The sequence below is a fragment of the Sebastes fasciatus genome, chromosome 17 (genome assembly GCF_043250625.1).
Source record: "Sebastes fasciatus isolate fSebFas1 chromosome 17, fSebFas1.pri, whole genome shotgun sequence".
Taxonomy (NCBI): Eukaryota; Metazoa; Chordata; class Actinopteri; order Perciformes; family Sebastidae; genus Sebastes; species Sebastes fasciatus.
Window position 1 is genome coordinate 18,715,411 of NC_133811.1, and position 17,089 is coordinate 18,732,499.

The 17,089-nt window shown below is 40.1% G+C and overlaps 2 protein-coding genes across 2 annotated transcripts in view; both read left to right on the top strand.

Moving 5' to 3' along the window:
• Window positions 1–17,089, top strand: part of LOC141754250 (uncharacterized) — a 164,658-nt gene that overhangs the window by 57,189 nt on the left and 90,380 nt on the right. The gene's annotated exons all lie outside the window — the stretch shown is intronic.
• Window positions 9,147–15,490, top strand: fam8a1a (family with sequence similarity 8 member A1a). The gene is made up of 5 exons (XM_074613300.1): window positions 9,147–9,676; window positions 11,649–11,769; window positions 11,977–12,100; window positions 13,818–13,957; window positions 14,124–15,490. The coding sequence occupies exons 1-5, from the start codon at window positions 9,268–9,270 to the stop codon at window positions 14,266–14,268; spliced, it is 939 nt and encodes a 312-aa protein (XP_074469401.1). The 5' UTR covers window positions 9,147–9,267; the 3' UTR covers window positions 14,269–15,490.

Below are 17,089 nucleotides of genomic sequence, written 5' to 3' on the forward strand. Positions count from 1 at the left end.
AAGTAGGTCTGTCATTTCCAGTAGCTAACTCCGGGTCTGAAAAGTGAAGCCAATAAGGAAGTGCTTTAAACTTGCATTCTTTTTAACAGCCAGCAGGGGGCGACTCCTCTGGTTGCAAAAAGAAGTCTGATTGTATAGAAGTCTATGAGAAAATGAGCCTACTTCTCACTTAATTTATTACCTCAGTAAACATTGTAAACATGAGTTTATGGTCTCAATCGCTAGTTTCAAGTCTTCTTCAATACAGCATGATGTTCATTTAGTAAATTATGGTTCCATTTAGAGTCAAATAGACCATAAAGCAGGGGATGCTTTAGGGCGTGGCTACCTTCTGATTGACAGGTCGCTACCACGGCGTTGTCCGGTCTGGGAGATGTCTGCGTTTTCATCTTACAACTTTAACCCTTTTCAATGTGTGTTTTTAGTTCAAGAAAGTTAATTATAACATTTTGGTCACCTAAAAATGTTTTATTCAACGTTCGGTTGTTCTTAGCTCCACCCTCTTGTGTCACCTCTGGTTGCAAAAACCAAGATGGCAACGGACAAACTGCCGAACTCAAAGTTTCAAACTGCCAAACGACATGCTGGGTATAACCCGCTCAGTACAGTAATTTACATTCGAGAACAGATGAACCCTGGGCATGGAATGAGTTGCAAAATATCACTATTACCTCAGAAGTACTCCCTTCTTTAAATACATTTAAAGGTATTTTACCAACTGCGCTGAAGGAAACATGTTACTATTTCTCTTGAGTTGCTTTTATATATTGTGTCCTAACATGTGAAATTGTTTTTTATGTGCTGCCGTCCCGGCCAGGAATCCTTGGAAGAAGAGATCATGTTTCTTAATGGGACCTTCCTGGATAAATAAAGGATAAAGAAAAAAAAAGGAAAAAGAAAGAGAGACCGGAGATCGTGTTTTAAACAGGAACTGTAATAGTTTGAAGCCAAATATGACATCTTAAGCCACAAAACTGGCAATGTGACATTGTGTGTCAGTGTAAGGTGAATGGTAGCCTAAAAATAGAGGCTATAATCAAGTTTGAGTGCTATATACATTAAGTAATTAGGTTACATTGTGTCACAGACTGAGCGCAGACAGGTTGGCCTTGACTTAGGAAACCTTTATAAAAAAGACAATAGGCCATCAGGAAAGTTGGCCTGATGGACACTTTGAGACGTGCTGTAGGCAACCGGCACTTCCCCACAATGCACTGGAGAGATAACCACAGCCTCTGATAGGCGGGAGGAAAACGGAAGCCATTAGTCAAAAGCTGACCTTTCTCCAAGTGGTTTGTAAACAGGCTTTTCAGCAAAATAAATCTCTCAGCTGAAATTTATTAAACCACCACAAAGTTTTCTTTTTATAGGTTTACTGTCACGTCTATTGCCAAGGTGCCAATCAATGGATAGTCACACACTTTGTCAGTGCACAGTAACAGCACTCCCATAAGAGCAGCCAAAGCTATTTGGTAATGAATTTGTAGGACAGGACTGCTTTTCTTTATTAACTATATAACCATAAATCTGAGGTCTATGGGTTTACAGCTGCTTGAGTAGACGCCCGTGTGAAACTCACAGAGAAAGAGCTCAGCTGCCTTCCCGACAACGCACAGCTGCACGTTAAACAAACAAGCACCCTCTGTGGATCAACTCTTTGGTTAGATCTTTGTCTTGTCAGGCAGTTTTTGATGGGGAAAAAGCAGAAGGGAAAGTGGAGCTTGTGACTAAAAGTCAAGAACCTGACACCAGTGTAGTGAAATAGGAGATGGTGCTGGTGAAAATGGATCGCACTGATTGTAGACATCAGAAATAACTCATCTTTCGGACTGCAGAGCATGTAGAAAAATGTTTTTTTAAGTGCTTTGGACGGAGCAGTAGAAGCAGCAGAAAGAAGAACTTACATGATATGTTCCGTTGGACTGGTGGAAATGGTCTTGAAATTAACAATTAGTAGAACAACTAATTCCGTATGATATCTTACAAAAAGTTATTCCTCATTTCATGTGTCCTACGAATGTACAGCAACACGTGTTACATGTGTCCATTTTTCGCTCCAGTCTTTTAAAAATAAACGTCCGCCTTCACAGGAAACAACTTGGTTAGGTTTAGGCAACAAAACTACTTAGATAGGTTTAGGAAAAGATCGTGGTTGGGGTTAAAATAACTCAGGAAGTAATGTAACTTAAGTATGGAAGTTATGTGACAAATCTGGTTTCACACGGGGTACAAACACCGGTCTCCTGGGCAAAAGTCCGGTGTTTTTTGATCCACTTTCCTGGTTCACGATTACATGGATCACATACTTATTAATTTTGTGGGATATAGACCTATACAAATTACGGTGCATTACTTTAAAACCAAAACAATGAGCTGAAAGACGCTAAAACGCCCCGTAGAGCCGAGTGGAACTGCAGAGTCGGGTAATGATTCTCTGTGGGTTTGTCATTATGAGCTTTCACATGACACAATGTCATTTGGTTGTTGCTGTTACCTGGACAAACCTCTCACCTCCTCACCACAGTGTACCAGCAGGGGAAAGTTGAGCATGTGCTGAGACGTTGAAGCAGCAGGAAATATAGAGAATTAGGTGAAGGATGAGGAGGCAATGAGGGGGATGAGGGGAATTTGTTTGAAGCTGGAAGCCGGTGGGAGAGCAGTTGTACTCGCCCCTTGGGTGTTCCTGTCAGGGCTCCAGGGAAGCAGACATAATTCACTTAATTGGTTCTCACTGGTACACATAGAAGACAAAGTAACAAAATCTCAGAGAGATTTTTCTCCTGTCTGGGCCAAAGGTAGCGAGGACTTCCCTCTGTTGTCTCAGCAAATGTTTTTGTCTCTCAGTGCTTTGCTCCAGTCTTGTATTTTCAAGTGTAAATCACAGTAAAGAGACAACTGTGTAAACATTATATACTCTTTGATCCCTGCATGAAATCAGTGAATTAAAGAGATGAATCCTATCTGAGACTGAACTACTTGAAACATGAAATTCTAAATCACAATTTATTGCCCTGTTGCTCTCGTTATAGCGTGTTCTAGCCTGCTGATGGATTTACACCATCACCTAAACAGTCTGAGTGCTACATACATAAATCACATGACAGCTCCCCGCTCTCTCTTCAAACAGGACGTGAGTGACCCCTTTCCCCACATTCTCTGGACGGCCGACCGACGCTTTGTTCATTCCTTTAACCTGCGACCCACTGGGCTCGTTGTGACTGGGCTAAGCCAGTGTGTGGTTGTACAAGGCAACATGCCAGTACGGACACCGCATGAGTGTTGAATAAAGACAGATCTGCAGGAACATAAATCATGAGTTCCCACACGAACAAGAGGGGAATATTTCCCACTAGGCTTTCTGACAGACTTATCTGAATGATGAATTTGAACATCCAAGAGTCTTTGCTTTTTGTAGAGAGCTACAAATCACCGCTATGCCGTTATCTATGGAAGCTTTATGTAAACTGGCTAAATTCCACAATTTACCCGCTGTTAATAGTCAGCACTGATAGTAAGCCTGCTAAAAGGCAAATGCTACTTAATGTATGATTCCCTATGTAGGTCAAATAGTTGTATGATGCAAGTCAAGACAGTTTAGTCAAATCGGAAAATTAAAATACTCTTTCCTAAACTCTCTCCCTAAATTATTTTAGTGTTGTTTTCTTTCTGTGAAGTTATCAGGGTGCTGACGGCAATGATTTGCTAGATTTGCTAAAGATTTTAAAGGAACAGTGTGTAACATTTCAGGGGATCTATTAACAGAAATGGAATATAATTCAAAACTATGTTTTCATTAGTGTATAATCACCTGAAACTAAGAATCGTTCATCATCATCATTGTGTTTTTTGTTAGCTTAGAATGAGCCCTTCATATCTACATAGGGAGCGCATGCTCCTCACGGAGTCCGCCATGTTGCTCCGCCATGTTTCTACAGTAGCCAAGAACGGACAAACCAAACACTGGCTCTAGAGAGAACCTTTCACGTTTTTACATTACCTGAAAGCCACCTGCGATAACGTGAGCCGCAGAGTGCAAAACCGTGGTATCGCCAGCCGCCGTCTGACTTCCGTTGCTCCTAAAGTAGTGTTATTATGGTAAGGGTGACCTCTGAGCAAGGCGAACGGCGCTACCACAGTTGTGCACTCTGCTGCTCACGTTACCGCAGTCTTGTAAAGGGAGGGGTGAGTGGAGGGGTACTTAGTTGGTTGCAATCTGCAACCACACCACTAGATGCCACCAAATCCTACACACTGCACCTTTAACTATTAAAGCATTTACTACAAACCCACCTATATTGATAAAGGATTTGTTTGACATTTTTGCTTATTTGCTTTCTTGCGGAGAGTTACATGAGCAGATCGATACCACTCTCATGTGTGTCTATCAAATATAAAGCTAAAGCCAGAAGCTGCTTAGCTTAGCTTTGCTTAGCTTAGCATAAAGACTTGAAACAGGTGAAAACAGCTAGCATACAAAATTCCTGGAGTCCTGCCGTTACCGTGAAATTGCTAGCGGAGCTGTTTCCCCCTGTTTCTATGCTAAGCCAAGCTAAGCCACATAGCCTAAAGTATTCAGTGTACAGACAAGAGAGCGGTATTGATCCTCAGATTTAACGCTCAGCAAGAAAGCAAAGCTTTTTTAAAATGTCGAACCATTCCTTCAGCAAAAGATAAGTATTTACTTGATTGAATGCCCTTACAGTAATAGAGTTCATGTCTGCTAGCCTCCCTTTTGCATTTGAAATATCCCACAGGGAGAGAAGGTCAACAGATACCTGTGCTCATCTACTGCAACCCTTATAATAAGAAAAACATTTTTTTCATTCAAGGACACAACGAAGAGAGAATAATAACTAGATCTTGGGGGGCGAAAAAAAAAACATTAAGTCCAAATACACAGAAAATTGAGTTCATAAAGTGCTTTTCTGAGCAATTATTTTCCTGACCTTGTTCCCTCGGTGTATGTCTAGAAGCATGGTACACATCCTGTACAGACACAGCAAGCTTTTTCCACAAGAACTGTATGAACTGTGTGAACCATGTCTGTCTCACTCCGTGCACAGACTTTGTAAGGGGCAAGGGCAAAGATCAAATACATTGAATGTCTTCAGTGAGTGCTGTACTAGTGTGCATCAGCAAAGCAATTAGGGTGCAGCCATGGTATAAAGAAACATTTTCCTTGTGACATTAAGGGAAAATTAAGCATGCAAATGTCCCATCACGAAGCTGCTACAGATGCCGCGTGCCATTATTGTGCCTCTACAGTAAACTTGACCCCACCAGAGGAGCGTGTGGCCTAAAGTGCCACTTAAATATGAAGCACAAAAGTGTCCCATTAGGGCAAACATATACTGGTTTCAAATGTTTAAAAAAAAGGCACTTCTTTACTCATATTGCTGTACTCACTGTACTATTCACCTGTGTTGACTCAAAAGAGTAAAGGCAGATTAGATTAGTTACTATTTCAGTCAATAAGGTACACACTGCAAGGTCCATTTATGTGGCAGCAATATTTGCAAAAGTTCCCCTTATCTCATGACGATTTGTAATATTTGCCTACTATTGCTTTTATTTGTTGCAAACTTTATTTCGTAACAACGGTCAAGATATTTTTCAAAGGGTAATAACAGAGATGTAGGAGCAACAATTAAATTCAACAGTTGTTTTGTTACTGCTGTCATCATTTGTCCTGCCACAATACAGAAAGTATAGATTATTTAAAGGTTGAAGGTGGTGACAACGTATGCTACAAAGTTCCCATAGCCATAAGCAAAAGTGATGAATCTCACAAAATAAAAATACTGACTGTTACTGTAAAACTATGCTGCAGTACTTGCGTGAATGTACTCAGTGTTGCCCACCTGCTACAAGTACAGTACACCAGCTACACCAAACACACCCCTTTCCCAGCACACACACCCACAGACAAACACACACACACACACACCTCCGCAGCAGTAATCCCACCAGGTTGTTGGGTTCTATAGGGGTCAGCGTTTGCCGGACGCAGCTTTTATTTGGGCCTGATTACTTTTGGGCACAGTCATCGTATGGCCTCTGTCGACAGGGATAACGTTCATTGGGGTCGGATTGGAGTCCGCCTCACTGGCTCCATTCACTGGGCCCGGCACAATCATTTAGGACCGGCAGACCTAAAACCTAACCCACAGAGCCAGGCCAGCCCAGTCAGCAAATACAACCCACCACCCCAAACCCCCTTTAGTAATCAGAGAGGAGGGGGGAGTAAGAGGAGAGAAAAGGGTGAGACAAAGAAAGACACAGGGAGATGAAGTGGAGGAAAGAGTGGGAGACCTGAGTGAGCAGCTCCTGCATTTCTGAGTACATAAGGAAAGAGGTGGGGCATAAAGAAACAGAGAGAGATGGTGTGTGTGTGTGTGTGTGTGTGTGTGTGTGTGTGTGTGTGTGTGTGTGTGTGTGTGTGTGTGTGTGTGTGTGTGTGTGTGTGTGTGTGTGCGTGTGCGTGTGTGTGTGTGTGAGAGAGAGAGAGAGAGAGAGAGAGAGCGGGAGAGCAGACATAGCTTTTCATCAGCTGATTGGCCAGCAGGTCTTTTGAACCAAAGCAGCTTTTAGGTAGTTTTGAGTGTTTGACCCGGATGACCTGTCTGGCAGACTACTGATCTGTCACTGAACTCAGACGTTTGAGATCCCTAAATGTGGCTGCAAGCCCAAACTCCCACCTCCCACCCCTGGGATGTACATCTAAATGGTCAAAAACTGCAAAAACTGCATGTGCATAAAAAACAAATTAATTGCGTGACCTAAGTAAAGCAAGAGAAAAAAATGCAGCTTGAAAACGTTTTCCCATTTGTGATTATACCGTTGTATAATAATATAATATAGATTATAATATAGTCTATAATATAAAACTCATATATCATTAATATAAATAACATACACTATTCTGATGGTTGTATTATGTGTTTACTTTGTATCAGCTGGCCTCTGCTGCTCTCTTGTGGTGCAACTGAAAGGTTGTGCTCTTTGAGTTAGGACCAAGAGGAAGGACATCTATCATTATACGGCAGTATAGCTGTAATTCACTGTAATAAGGAATAAAAAAGGAAGTTGCTTGGTTCATAGCTACACTAAAGGGTTACTGTTATTGACCTTATAAAGTGTCACATGTTGAATTTCCTTCATGTTTACTTCAGCTTTATAAATAACAAACACAACACTGTGATATTAGCCTTAGTCAGGGCAAATATATATATATATATGAAACTGTTCCCATGTAAAACCAGCTGAACCTGGTCAATCCCTGTCAGCTGTTATGTTTCTGTCTCTGTCTGTGTATGGCACATTCAAAGTATTAAAGGTCCCATATCGTACTCATTTACCAGTTCATACTTGTATTTTGTTTTTCTACTACAACATGTTTACATGCTGTAGTGTTAAAAAAAACAACTTTATTTTCCTCATACTGCCTGAATATACCTGTATTTACTGTCTATCTTAAAAGCTCCATTTCAGTGCATTTCAACGGAATTGCATTGCTAGGCAACAGTTTGGGTCCATCTTTACTTCCTGTCAGCTGATGTTATTTACATATACTGCAACAGGAAATAAACTGGGACACATTTAGAATGTTTATGTTTAAAACCGTCTGATGATCTAAATATTAAGTCTAATCTAAGTATATTTGTGACATCACAAATGGACAGATATCCTAACGGCTTGTTTCAAACGCACAATTTCTGAATACTGTGTGTATTTCTCCACATAGTGAGTGTTTTGATAGTTTAACAGTATTTATATAGCATTTAAACCTGCTTTATAATATAAAAGACATGAAAATCTCACTTTTTTACAATATGGGACCTTTAAATTATATCTGACAAGAGACATGCTGGTCACGCTGAAATGAGTGGACATATCGGTTATATAGAGTATATATTTGGACTAACATGAAGAGGTCAATAAAAGCTCTTCAAATGCTCACATTTCTCACAAGTTATTTCTAATGATGGAGCTGTTAGGAAAATAAAATAGTAATAATAAACAACAGCCTGTTCTCCCTCCTGCCCTCTGGTAGAAGATACAGGACCCCCAGGATTCTCACCAGCAGACTGAGGAACAGTTTTTTCCTCCAGGCCATCAGACTTTCAAAAAGATAATTCATACAACACCTTCTCACACAAAAATATATCTTATACTGTATATACTCTATATGTTCTTAGTGTATATGTTCTTAGATTCAAGATTCAAGATTCAAGATGTTTATTGTCACGCCGGTTATGCAGGTACAAACGTGTGAAATACTTTTTGCTGGGAGCTCCATTAAAATAATAAGTTATATTACATTTACATTACAATTATAAAAGGAAATACTTTGTACAAGGACATATTAATAACATATACAGGCATATTAAGAACATATACATTAAGAACACATGTTCTTAATGTATATGTTCTTAATATGCTTGTATGTTCTTAATATGCCTGTTCTACATATACAGTATGTATATGTTCTTAATGTATATGTTTTTAATATGCCTGTTCTACATATACAATATGTACATGTTCTTAATGTATATGTTCTTAATATGCCTGTATATGTTATTAATATGTCCTTGTACAAAGTATTTCCTTTTATAATTGTAATATAACTTATTATTTTAATGGAGCTTCCCAGCAAAAAGTATTTCACACGATTGTACCTGCAATACCTGCGTGACAATAAACATCTTGAATCTTGAATCTCGAATCTTGAACCAAATATAATATAAAATAATTTATTTTAGAAATATTTTACCTAAACTCCTTAACAGTGGGCCATTTTTATTGTAAATTATTCCTATATTTATCATATACGTTAACATACATCATTTTATTCATCATTAGAATATACATTTACATACATCATTTCTAATATACATCTTGAATCTTGAAAATACACAGGAGGCTCCTTTAAATGGATCAAACCATTAATGACAGAAAGGGAGGGGGGGCGTCATTATTAGCCATTTCCACAACATGATGGTATTTCTCTGAAATCTGCTGCACAAATAAAATAGACATTGTAATTATAAGTTACACATTATTGTTTAATTTAAGTGACCAAAATATTCAACAATAATACCAACATGGCAAGTAATATCTACCGGAAATCCCCTGCATTTACAACCACACGTAGCTTAGCTCTGTTGTGTATCCAGGCAGCAGGGAGCTAATGAGATCTTCTTACCTAACGGCGTAAAAGACGCCTTAAAGAGGATTTTACTTGTCAAATTAGACAATACTGTGAATATGACAGACATGTTTGCGACTCCGACGAGTGACAGCCGCCGTGACGGCTCTGAAAGTGAGTCAGAGCGGCCTCAGACCACCGCAACGACGGAGTACTGCGCAGAGTTGCAGCAGTGGATGTGGCAGTATTACTGTGGCTATGCCAGCTGGCAGAGCTGGGTGGCTCTATCAGCTTTACCTTTCTCTCCTCCGTGGTTTCCTCCAAGTGTTCACACACCTGGTACACCTGCATCGAGCTCCGGTGTTGGGCAGCCGGCTTTTGACACCTTAAACCGGTACAGTTACCCCTATCCCCCCAGCTACCCTGCCTCCTACCCGCATCTAGGTGCTGCCCAGACCTCAGCTACTGATGCCAGCCGGTCAGCCCAGCAGCAGCAGCAGCAGCAGAATGGGAATCCACCTCAGGCAGGTATGGATCAGTCTGACAGTGTGAGCTGCTGTAGTAGTAGTAGTAATAGTAGTAGTAGTAGTAGTGAAAGGCCTACCTCATGCACAAATCCTGTTCAGCCTGCAGTAATCCTTTTTTTTGCTCAATTTCTTTTTATTGGTATTCTGTACAAAATCCAATAAATAATTATTTATGGATTTTGTACATATAACCCCCATATAACAATATTACTGCACCATTAAATAAGCAGAGTTAAAGGGTCTATTTGTAACTTTCAGAAATGCTTAACAGTGACACCTGTGGCCGTTAAGTCAACCAAAGTCAGAGTCTGGCTCGCGCTTGCTCGCTCTAAATAGACATGAACGAGCATCGCTCAAAACAGTGAGGCGACACACGTCAGCTAAAACCACAATATCACTCTATATTTCACCTGCTTGGCAGTAATGTTAGATGACCAGACGAAGGTCTCTCCATGAATCACTGCTGATCCTAGTGCTGGCTTTTCCTGCTTCAGCCTCCCGGGCTGAAGCAGGAAAAGCGGGTCGGTGCCGGGGCTGAAGCAGGAAGAGAAACGTTATGGTCTCCGACCTCGGTAGGAGATAGACACCGGCACCCGGTCGAATCTGTTTATATCATGTTTATTTTTGTTTATAGCTTATTTTGTATATTGTATATTGGTAGAATTTAAATTTATTTGATTCTAAAGATTTTAATCTATTCTTTTGTTATTATACTGCTTAACTTGCACCAACAAAACCAAAGCAAATTCCTAGTGTATACCTCTTAAACCTGGCAATAAACCTGGCTTTCCTTTGCATAAGCCAGGTCATGGGTCTGATGGGAAGAAGGCTTAAGTGTATTGCTCTGTTGAAACAAGCTTATATGCTTAGAGTCATTCCCATGTCTTTCTCAGTGCTCTTAACCTTTAGTCCAGTAGACCTACAGCTAGTCATTGTAATTTATTTGAGTGTATAAATTAGACAGGTCCCATTTGGGGAAAAAAAAGTATTCTCAGTACACTTGTCTTTTAATCTGTTTTTTGTCTTGTCTTTGTCTTTTAATAGGTGCAATATGTTAAATAGGGACAGTGCGACAGTCAGCGTCGGCGTTAGGGACGGGCCTTGGGGGTCAGGGTCTGTCCAGAAAGGTCACTGTGCCCCCTCGGCTGAATTCTCTCCTGACAAAAAGCTAAACTGAAATAACAGCTAAGCTATAAGTAAAATTAAGTCATACAGTTTGGTAATGGAAGGACTTAACACTGCAATGCAAAATAAAGCACAAAACAGGGATAGTTTTGCATTTAGGAAACAACTAGGACATGTACTTGGGCTTAATTACATTGTTTTTTATGGGAGTGTCCTAACTGGCCGCGAGCAACACGGCGCTGCACAACACGGCGCTGCACAACACGGCGCAACGTTTTGTCTGAACTTCTATCGGATACACGGTTCCTATTTTTTCCTGTCACTCATATTGAGAGGAACGGCTGATTAGTTTAGATAAAATGAGCCGAGAAAACCGGGTCAGTTGTCCTGGATGTAAATGGAAATATTAACTTGATTACTGACACTTTCAGCACAGGCATTGACGCTCGCAGTTATATGTAATAAAATTCTAATACTCTGGCGCTGACCCTGGCGACAGTAGTAGTGTTAAATAGAGACAATACAATATGTTGCATCTGTGTAATATTGGGCTATTGTCTGTGCAATATGGGCAAGACGGTGGACGGTGCAGTGCACTACCTGGGTGCAATACCTGCCATGGTGTGTGTGTGTGATAGTATGTGCCATTATGTACGTGGTCTGTGTATGTGTTGAAACATCTGTTTCTGTGGAACTGTTTCCCTATCTTGTGTGGAATCGTTTATTATTATTGTTGTTGATGCTGTTTTAATTTAGTGTTTGTAACTGCAGTAGGACGGAAATTTCCCCACGGGGACAATGAAAGTATATCTTATCTTATCTTATCTTATCTAATCTGCTTCATACAGGACGGGAGTACACTATCCCCTCTCCTCTCCAGAGGTTCCTAGCTGAGACAGTGGACTTCTTTATCCTGTTTTGCGTAAAGGCCACCATCGTGCTGTGGATCATGCATCTGAGTGGTATGAAGTGAGTGAAACTATGAAAACACTATTCAGGGGGATCTTTCCAAATAAAATGACATAAAAAAGCAGCCCAAGCTGTTGGGCCAGTTATGCAAAAATAAAGAATTGGCATGCAAAATAGTTTGCATCATTGCTTTTAATGTCAAGCTGTTTCAACATACTCCAGATCCATCCTCCTCACACAGGCGTATACTGTCTCTCCTCTTTAAAGGGACATTGCCAAATTCATCACCCACTTCATTGTGGAGGAGATAGATGAGAACACGTCCATGGAGGACTTGCAGAAGATGATGGCTGTAGCTCTGGTCTACAGGGTGCTAGTGTGCATCTACGAGGTGAGTCATATTTTGTCTCGACAGAGGTGATGTAGACGGTAGCTATTGAAAAATCACACGTCAATTTGTGTAGTTCATGTTAATTAGCTGGGAATACATGGCCATTTTTAGCAGGCTAGCAATGGTTTTGTATTCATTTAGATAGCAAAATTGTGATAAATATTGATATACTGCCCCAAATTAATATCTCATTGATCCATGTGTACATTTACAGTAACATCTTCCAAGTCTACAGGGAGGAAATGTGAGTGCATAGTGTGGGTGGAGTAACTCTTTAATGCTGTTGTCACACATGTTCTTCCTTAATGAGAAGAGTCAGGCACAGTCAGAGTTCCTCTACAACACAACATTACCTCCCACAGAGGACAGTGATGCAACGTTGCATTCATAGTTGCCTGAGATGAAGTCATGTATGGCGTCTCTTGTTCAACGTCTGCGTCAGTGGCTTGTTTTCCCAGGTGGGAGCCAGCCTTGGGACACTCAGGCACCTCTGCTCAGACAAATGCCATCTGACAGGTTTCCTTCCTTCTAAGCGTTTGAGGCTTGTTTGTGTAAACCTGAAAATGTATTTCTCACCTTTTTACTCGTGCAGCATTGTATCATTAATAAGTTCAGGGGCCAGTTGCATAAAAATAGACCTAGTCTTTGTCTTAAATATACAGACTTACTAGAGACACTTAAATGCACCTGTTGCATAAAGCTTCCATATGAGTGACTTATGTTAAGACAGACTTAGATAGCCTGTCGTGCAATGCATTAAAAATACAGAAAATAACAGAAAAGATAAACAGCTTAAATCCAACGGTCACTAGAACTGTTAAAGATGTTCAGAAACAATTCAAGAATATGGTACTACAATCTAAAAAAAGCAATGGATAAACAGCTTAAATAGTTAGCTAAAAGTAATGGATAAAAAGTTGAAATAGTTAGTTAATATTGAGTTAAAAGTAATGGGTAAACGTTTGAAATAGTTAGCTAAAAGTAATGGGTAACAGTCGAAATAGGCCAAGACTAGTCTTAAAGGTCCCATATTATGCTCATTTTCAGGTTCATACTTGTATTTTGTGTTTCTGCTAGAACATGTTTACATGCTGTAATGTTAAAAAAAAACTTTATTTTCCTCATACTGTCAGCCTGAATATGCCTGTATTTACTCTCTGTCTGAAACGCTCCGTTTTAGCGCATTGTGACAGAATTGCAACAGAATTGCAACAGAATTGCAACAGAATTGCAACAGAATTGCGTTGCTAGGCAACAGCTTGGGTCCATTTGTACTTCCTGTCAGCTGATTTCATTCACATACACTGCAACCAGGAAATAAACTGGGACACATTTAGAATGTTTACATTTAAAACTGTGTAATGGTCTAAATATTGTATATTCGTGACATCACGAATGGGCAGAAATCCTGACAGCTTGTTTCAAATGCAGAGTTTCTGAATACGGGCTGTGTGTATTTCCCTGTGGATTGAGTGTTTCGATACTTTCACAGTATTTATAAAGAACTTAAACCTGCTTTATAATAAAGAAACATGAAGATTTCAATTTTTTATAATATGGGACCTTTAAACTGGCCCCTGCTCATAACTTTTGTATAGTGCATTTTATTAGCATGGTCAGGAGCCCACAGCTATATTAACAATGCATCTCCCATTAGGAAAAATTCAATTGCATTCAGTGATAAAATGTGTAAATTTTGTCCTTCTTGTCCCATCAGACTATCTGTATTTGGGGTGCTGGTGGTGCCACGCCAGGGAAGTTCCTGCTCGGCCTGCGGGTGGTGACGTGCGACACGTCCACTCTGGTCCGACCCAACCGAGTCCTTGTAGTCCCAGCATCTAATGTTTCCCTCTCTGCGTGAGTGATCACATACTGGACTCAATTACTTTTGGATTTGATTGTCCATGTCGGACTCTATGATTGCGTCTAAATCACAAACCAATTGTCTCTAGTGGTCTCAAGTATCCATCTGTGGGGGAATTCTCAATCTCGTTTTGTCTCGTCTCTCTTTCCTCTTCAACAGCTCTACGGTGCGGGCACTTAATAAGAACTTCTCCATCGCCTTCCTCTTTCCCGTCTTCATCACTCTCCTCTTCTTCCAGCACAACAGGACTGTGTATGACATTGTGGCGGGGACCATTGTTGTCCAGCGCAGAGGGGTCAGATAGCCTTGCCTCAGGCAGAAGCAGACTCTCTTATACTTGACAGGGTAAAGGCAAAGCGCACACACAACCCACGTGTGCTGAGTGTCTTCATTTAAACATTGATAAAAGCAACGCATTCGCCCATTTCTTCACTGGATCAAGAACTTAAACTGCACTTTACAATTGGATGCATACAGGATTAGGCCTGGGTCGTTGGAATCAAAAGAATCCAGCTTTTAGTTGTTGTTGTTTTTGTTTTTTTACCACTGAATCAACAAATAAGCTGTCAGAAAACCCTCTAAAGTATTGTGATTTTTTGATAAGCGCAAAATATGTTCAGCTGAACAGGGTGCTGTCAAATGTTCCCGGGATGTCCAGAGACTTTTCCTCACATAACGTGAATCTTCTGTTTGTTCATAATATAGTTTATTTTTGTGAAGCTTAAAGTCCCTATGTGTAGGATTCAATTATTAATCTTCTACAGACAGAAACGTATGCCATCAGAATAATTTGATACTAAGATCACACAAGAGTTCTACACATAAAGGGCTGTAAAGCAGGATTAAATGTTAGTAGGTTCTAAAAGTGTCATTTTCTCATATGCATTGTTCTTTTCATCAAGGTAATAATGGTGAATCAAATGTTTGGTTTGCTAATGTTTTTTCTGTTGCATTGTAATTATTCGCAAGCACTCAGATTGAAGAAAAATAAGGACAGGCTTATTATTTTCATTCTTTGTACCTATAGATATTTTGATGAAGAAGTATTGTTTTGTTATTTGAAATGTAACGATACAAACTTTTCTCCCCGTTGTGTGAGGTATCAGGGCCGCTGACTGTCTGAACTGCATCATTGAATGCCACTGCTCATGTCAGATTTCTACTTATGCATAATGTAAAACTCATCTGGCATCAAAGATTATTAATGAGTTCACTAACATCCACAGTATGGTGACTTATTAGTATCATAATAATAATAATCATGCATGATTTATGCAGAATGTTGAGGCCACAATCATATGATTCATGGTCTCAAATATCCACGTGTTCACATTTGAAAGACAAACTAATTCAAATATTTTTATAAAACTAATTGTATCGCACATATTATCTTATTTAGCAGGCACATTTTGATAAAACCTAAATAAAACAGCCACCTGCTGATCTAGCATTTACACAATGACAACTTATTACCATTTAAGGAGATAGCTGTTGAAGATTGAATAAAAGATTCTTCTTTAAGATGATCACTTAAAGACTTTTGTCCCCTTGCTTAAAGGTCACCTATTATGCAAAATGCACTTTTCCATGTCTTTTAAACATCAATATCTGTCCCCAGTGTGTCTACAGGCCACCATAGTATCATAAAAGACCATCCTCTCTCTTTTTCTCCTCCGTTTGTCCGGAAATGGGTGCAGAATTTTTTTTTGCTTTTTTCCTTGTATCTTGACGTCATTAGGGAATGCAAGTCACGTGAGGGTTTCCTGGTCGAACCAGAGAGAACCTTCAGTAGCTGACCCCGCCCCACAGCGCGTCACTGTCTCTCCTCCTCAACCGAACTTGAGCAAAGTAGCTCCCTACAGTTAGTCTGCAAGAACCAGCAGAACAGGCTTCATGTACTCCCATCATCTAAATATAACATGTTCTTTCACAAAGGCTTTATGTAATTACACTGTTTAAACAGATGATATTTATATATTATATATATTTGATGTCATGCATGTAGCAGAGTACAGGTAGTAAATAGTGACTTGTAAGCAACACAACACATTTCTGTTTCACAGTCAAACTTTATTTGAGTAGACAGATGACAATATTAATTATTCACAGCATTTGTAATCATCCCACCTGTTAGTTATGTTAACATGGTACAGGAGAAAGCTCTGGTAAACTATGGTAAGCTAAGCTCCGGTGGTCTGTAGTCATGGTAACACAGAGACAGCTACTACTGTAAATAATATACCATTACTCTGATCTTCCATACATTTATCTTTTAGCAGAAATAATGAACTGACTACTGTTTCACATCTTCTATTTTCCACCCTGATGGTCGCTGTGTTTACACACCGTGTCATAGCGGTAGCATGTAGCTAACCCGTTAGCATGTAGCTACATGCTAACGGGTTAGCTACATGCTACCGGGTTAGCTTTGTATCTCCATGTAAACAGAGCCATCTGCCCACAGCTGTCTGCTCTCCTCTGGGATGATTCTGTCGGTCATTTCTCACAGATGGATCTGTAAAGACAGACGTAAAACAGAGTGTATGTTTACGGTTTACAGAGTTGATGCATGAGGTAAACACTGAGCTAACTAACAGAGCTATAAACAGCATTATTTACCTGAGAGAAACCGTCAGGAAAACCTGGAATCTGGACCGCAGATGTTCATCATGTGTCGCCGATTTCTGATCAGATTCCTCCGGTAACGTGCGCTGGGTGAAGTTTCTGGTTTATAAACTTTAAAGTGGTTTATAAACTTTATTCTAGCTGCTATCTCTTCACTCGTCTCTCTCTAGAGAGAAGCTAGAGAGAGAGAGAGAGCTTCTCCGGGAGGGAGGGGGAGGGTGACGCTGTTGTTGAGGACGTTTGATTGACAGAAAACGCTGACCAATCAGAGCAGAGTGGGAGGAGACAGAGGCTACAGACACAGAAATCAGCACTTTTGGAAATGGGCTGAAACAGAGGTTATAGAGACATGCTGTAATGCATGATCTGATTGTTTTTTTGAAAAAAAAAACTTCAGAGACATGGTTTGGAGGTGTCTGAGACCTATAATAACTAGTTTAAATGGAGTATAATATGTGACCTTTAAGTGAAAATGTAATTGGTGTCATTGATTGGTCCAA